Below are 6,134 nucleotides of genomic sequence, written 5' to 3'. Positions count from 1 at the left end.
GATGCGTCGCGTGGTGTGTGCAGCATGATTGTGAGTTGTGCGTACGCGTGCGTGGTGTGTGCGACGCATGATTGTGAGTCGTAGCGTGCGTATGCGTGGGGTGTGTGCGAGCATGCACGAGTGTTGGAGTGTGCGTGAGCGTCGCGTGGGGTGTCGCGCGATCCGAGTGTGCACGTGTTCGGCCGCTGCGTGGGTGTGTCAGCCGATGCATCGAGTTGAGTGTGCGTGCGTCGCGTGGTTGTGCGAGCATCGAGTGGTGAAAGTGGTGTGCGGGCGTGGCCTGTCGTGCGAGCAGAGTGTGAGGTGCGGCGTGCCGGGGGTGCGAGCAATGATGTATTCGCGTGCGTGCGTGTGTGTGCGAGCAGAGTGTGAGGTGCGTGCGTGCGGTCGTTGTGCGACATGAAATGTGTGTGCGTGCGTGCCGTGGGCTGATGTGCGAGCATGAGTGTGAGTGTGCGTGCGTGCGTGGGTGTGTGCGAGCATGAGTGTGAGTGTGCGTGCGTGCGTGGGTGTGTGCGAGCATGAGTGTGAGTGTGCGTGCGCGTGCGTGGGTGGTGCGAGCAATCGATTGTGAGTGGCGTGCGTAATTGATGTGTGCGCAGAGTTACTGACATGAACGCTTGAAGCCGCGTCCGCCTTCTCTCCTCAGCCGCTGCAGCGAGGCCGTGTGTTCTGCTCTCTAGTGCATGTCCCTCAACGCCTGCCCGCCGTCAATCATGTCGCCCAGCAGTGCACCCTCGCTCCTGCCGTCAACCGGCAACTCGCAAAACCCATCGATCAGACCCCTCGTTGGCATGTGCACAGCCATCCACACACACACACACGAACTGGACGCACAGCGCACCATCATAGACCACACTACAAAACACTGCACCACGCATGCTGCACGCTTATACCCCCGTCCAACCCACTGGACCGGCACGACCAGTCTTATGGCGTTTCTATTGAGATCTATGGGCTTGGCAACGGCGATCACCGGCGTTCCCGCGGCGCTCTCATCACGCTAATGGGGTTCTTACCACGCGTCTTCTACGTGTATCGCGACTGCACGGCGTTTCTACCCCGTTCTCACGGCGACTATATAAGCTGGTCAGATTTTCGGAAATTTTAACTGTATAGTTGTGCGTTTGCTGAGTAGAAACACGATGCCGAAGAAACAAGCTACCAGAGGCCGAGACCGTGGCCCTGGCCGAGACAGATCGGCATGAAACAGATCGGCAGATCGGATGAGACAGATCCATGAATTCGCTGTTGAAAATGTTACCATTTTTGCAGCGTCTTTGCCACGCGTGTACTGCGCGTGTACTACGTTTATGGAGATGTTACGACGCTTGTCTCACGACCTTCGCGACCCCACCGCGTTCTCACCGCGTTCCAGGTCAGATCGCCGAACCTTGGCATTTGTTTTGAACATGCTCAAAACAAACGCCGTGACTCGGCGATCATTGGCGACCATGGCGACCACACCACGATGTCTGGCGTTTCCACCACGCTTATACCACGCTTATGGCGACCTTGGCGCGCTCTGGGCCCATTTTCCGTCGCCATAGCAGCGCAGTAAGGACGCCACCCCGGTGTGACGGGGGTATTACGCACGCACGCTCACGCACGCGCTCAAACGCACGCACTCACATACACGCGTACACACACACGCACGCACGCATGCATGCTTACGCACGCACGCTCACGCACGCACACACATACACGCGCACACACGCATGCATGCATGCATGCATGCACGCACGCACACACAGACACTTCTCCAGCGACTGATACATGCCAGCGCACGTTTCCCGCTCCCGCTCCCACAGTGTCCCCTCTTACCTGCTTGCAGCCGGTTAGCTTGCCCTGCAGCGACTGTATCTGTTCCTCCATCGTGCGGATCTTACGCATCGCGTCGTCGTCTGCAAGCCGCTTCCGCTCCTTGCGTTCGCTCTCCTGGTAGCGACGAACCTGGTTCCTCAGCTCGTCGATGTCTGCCTTCGCCTTCTTCTCAGCCGCCATCAGCTGCCGGGAACGAGGATCGTTTCGTTTGCCGGGTCAACTTAACTTAACTAACTTAAAAGCTATCGAAAGCTATTTAACCTGCTCAAAATCTTACAGTACCTTTACTGTCTAGACACATTATAGTAGTCATTCCTAGAAAATCTTCGTACCTAATTAAAATGTATTACCTACACAAAAACTATTTAAAACCAGGTTGAAATTCAATTTGGTAGGCTAAAATCTCACCCCATTGTTTTTTGTCACAAAATATGTGAAATAGACACGTTTTATTTTCGGCTACTCTTATTATTATTTAAAATAAGGCCCCAATGCAATGAATAAGGCTCGTGGCGTGCGATTTGGATTCTCGTCATCAGGTGGAATGGAGTTGAGGGACTGAAGGTGGATTTGTCACGACATACAGTATATCGGGCAGAATCTTTCTCTCACCTGCACTTTGTCGCGTTGTTCCTTCGCCGAGCCTTTGTACATGTCCAGCAGTAGTTTCATCTCCTTGTTCTGCTCCCAGGCTTTCCTGCAGTCAGGAAATCACGATCAATTAGCAAATCAATCCTTCACCCTGATGTGAATGAAAGTGTCAATGACACTGTAGCTCACCACAAAGAAGGACACAAATGAGTGAGTAAGAAGAAGTCAGTTTTAATTGACAAACCATCGACGTACATTATAGAAACGATTGCCCTCTGTATATCGCAATAATAATTTATAAACCAAAATGAATCACAATTTGTGACCGTAGATGGCGCTATACTCGCTTTGTAGTGATGGCGCTTGAAATAAATAGGTTATGCTGCGTTCCGACATGTTTTGTAAATCTTTACTCTAATATAGACGTTTTATCGGCAGAGTGGAGAGGAAATACCAATTTTGCATTAAAGATATTGTCAATGAAATCTTGTAAAACGAACCAGACGAGTGTGACACCACAGACTGTTTGTGTTTATATAATATGCTATATAATTGCCAAACCCCACCTAATTTGCATAATTTTTTTTTAAATATCAAAACCCCTAGCCCTTATTCATTCACATACCAAAAATGAGCAAAATCCGTTGAACCTGAACTGAATAATGGCAATTCCCATTTTTGCCAAAAAATTGCCGTGGCTCGAAAGTACGTCGACTGGCGTGCTTAAAAATAGGACGTTCCATATGGGAGCATAGCAGTAACAACTACACCCAATTTCAAACATGTGGGTCAAACGGTTCCTGAGTTATCGTTGACCGAAACCAAATGTTGACGGACGGACGGACGGACGGACGACGACCCATGGCAATAGCTCAACTTGACGATGTCAAGGTGAGCTAAAAATCACCCGTCCGCCCCGCAATGACTAATAGACAGCTCTAGCCAATCACTGCTGCACTAGGGGAATTCTAAACATTCTGCTTAGTAGCAAAGTACCGCAAAGTCTCACGTGCGTGCGATGCACCAAAGGATCACGTGCTACTGATGCTGACGCATGCAGACGAATCTACTCTGAACATCGCAGGTCGGTGAAAATCATGTGCGAGTGTTGTTAAGACACGTTAGCCTTGCTGTCTACACCTGGTGTTACGCAAGGAGTGCCGGCAGGTACCAGAATGATCGAGAAAATACGAGAACGGTTGGTAATACATGCAATATCACTGCTTTAACCATGCACGGCATACTTGAGGTCCACTTTGAGCATTTTGATGACTTCGCTCTCCGGCTTCCCGTTATCCCTATCGTCCCTCTCGTGCGCGTCGTGCTGCTCCCGTCTCCGATCGTGCCTCTCCTTCTCCTTCCGTACACAGGGCTCCTCCTTTTTTCGACGGAAACAAGAGGAGACAAATTACGCACTTGAGCACGTGCCTGATAAGAAATACCTATTATGTTACTAGCATCAACCAGAAAACACCAACCAGAACACACACTGAGTATTACCGTGTCACGTAGAGACAATCCAGGCATCCGCTTACACTGGCTTAGCACAATTATTACAATATTTATTACTATTCATGATTTATTTATTATTAATGGTGACAGATGGCGCTACCTTCACACGGATCTTCTCATGGCGCTCCTGCTTCGTCTGCTTCTCCTGCTTTATCTGTTTGTCGTGCCGATCGTGTCGCTCCCTCTCGCGATCGTATTCCGTCACTCTCTCCTTCTTCACCTGAACGACGGGAGCGTCCTCCTTCTCCTTCTCTCTGCAACACGCGAGGAAGAAACAGTGTCGTACGCCGTGAACAAGCGAACGTCTGTTTCACTGCAGTTACCTCCAACACGCGCTGCACTACCAGTACTTCCAATATCAATACGACCAATTAGAATCTATTCTAGTAAAATAATTCTAGAAAAATTCTAGAAAAAAAACAACAAAAAAACTACTACACTTTTTCAATTACGTCTGTGAGTTACACCTCTGCAATATGCTGCACACACAAAATCGCGCGAGTGTTGGGGAAAAAATCTCCGCGAGCGATCAACAGGTGGCAGCACGTACGAGTCTTTCTCCTTGCCGCCGTCCTTGGTGGGCGTCTGCTGGTTGGGAGCCTCGCCCGTCTGGCTGGTCGACGGTTTCTCACCCTTCTCTGCAGCGCTGACCTCCGTCGGTGTTTTCGCCTCGCTCTCTTCCAACTCCTTCTGCTGCTTCGCTTGCTGCTCCAACGCCTTTATCTGAAACAAATATGGGGAATGGGAGGCTGTGATCTACTGCTGCTGCTGCTACTGCTGCTGCTGCTGTTGCTACAGCTGCTACTGCTGTTGCTACAGCTGCTGCTGCTACTGCTACTGCTGCTGCTACTGCTGCTGCTGCTGCTACTGCTGCTGCTGCTACTGCTACTGCTACTACTGCTGCTGCTGCTGCTACTGCTACTGCTGCTGCTACTGCTGCTGCTGCTGCTACTGCTGCTGCTACTGCTGCTGCTGCTACTGCTGTTGCTACAGCTGCTGTGCTCGTACCTTGTTCAGCTCTGACTGCGCCTCCCTCCACTTCTTCTTGTAGCGAGCGACCTCACCCTTCAGCTGCTGGTTGTTCGTCTGCAAACTCGTGATCAGGTGTCTCATCTCCTTGTTGATTGGTCCTGCACATGAAACGAAGCCCTGTAACACCTCCATGCCGCGCACGATCTCCACCCACTAGCTCACCCCGCTCACGCCTGGCGAATCACATTATTTGTTATTATTATTTTTTACACTTCACTCACCTGTCTGCACAGCAGGGCTTCACTCACCTGTCTGCACAGCAGGGCTTCACTTACCTGTCTGTACAGCAGGGCTTCACTTACCTGTCTGCACAGCAGGGCTTCACTTACCTTACAGCAGGGCTTCACTTACCTGTCTGCACAGCAGGGCTTCACTTACCTGTCTGTACAATGGGACTTTGGGGCTTCACTCACCTGTCTGCTCGTTAGCGACGAGGTTCTGCTCAAACTCGATGCGCAGCATCTCGTACTCCTTGCGCACCTGCGTGAGCGCGTCCTCGAGCTGAATCACCTCCGTGCGCAGCTTCTTCTGACACACCAGTTCCTCGCTCTGCAAGCCGCGGCGACGGAGGAGGTGAGACAACCAACCATGCACAATATATTAATTAATATTTAATTATATAATTATAATAAATGTATATTATTTATATAATATATTGTATATTAAATATTATATTAATATTTATATTAATTATACACGTGCACGATCGTACCACACACATGTACAAGATTGAGATAGGGGAAGGGAGGGATGGAAGAAGGGTGGGAAAGACAGAGGGAAGAAGAAGGAAGTGAGAAATTGAGGGATAAACAGACAGAGACAAAGACAGAGAGAGACGATACAGCGACAGAGACACACAGACCATACAGAATGATAGAGCGAGAGAGAGAGAGAGAGCAAAAAGGAGATGGAAAGCGACAGAGATAGACCTAAACGAGAAAGAGAGAGAATGAGATAAATAAAGAGAGAGAGAAAGAGAGAGAGAAAGGGAGATCTAGAAAGAGAGGCAGCATCCCCCGCATCATCGTCACCGCGCGCATGTGCTCGCATCTCCATCTGCTCGATCATACCATAGACAGATCTTACAGAGGGGAAGAGAGGGAGAGAGAGATAGAGAGAGAGAGAAAGAGAGGGAGAGGGAGAGAGAGAGAGAGAGAGAGAGAGAGAGAGAGAGA

General features: G+C 50.2%; 1 protein-coding gene across 1 annotated transcript in view; it reads right to left on the bottom strand.

The window, feature by feature from the left end:
* LOC106818150 (E3 ubiquitin-protein ligase BRE1A-like) overlaps nucleotides 1-6,134 on the bottom strand; it is a 37,155-nt gene that overhangs the window by 9,946 nt on the left and 21,075 nt on the right. The window contains 8 exon segments of the mRNA XM_014822875.1: nucleotides 1,825-2,007; nucleotides 2,437-2,521; nucleotides 3,660-3,793; nucleotides 4,028-4,181; nucleotides 4,478-4,650; nucleotides 4,936-5,057; nucleotides 5,373-5,507; nucleotides 6,009-6,018. Of these exon segments, the coding sequence (XP_014678361.1) occupies nucleotides 1,825-2,007; nucleotides 2,437-2,521; nucleotides 3,660-3,793; nucleotides 4,028-4,181; nucleotides 4,478-4,650; nucleotides 4,936-5,057; nucleotides 5,373-5,507; nucleotides 6,009-6,018 (996 nt within the window).

The sequence above is a fragment of the Priapulus caudatus genome, unplaced genomic scaffold (genome assembly GCF_000485595.1).
Source record: "Priapulus caudatus unplaced genomic scaffold, Priapulus_caudatus-5.0.1 Scaffold2055, whole genome shotgun sequence".
Classification (NCBI taxonomy): domain Eukaryota; kingdom Metazoa; phylum Priapulida; class Priapulimorpha; order Priapulimorphida; family Priapulidae; genus Priapulus; species Priapulus caudatus.
This window is presented reverse-complemented; position numbering and strand designations above follow the sequence as displayed.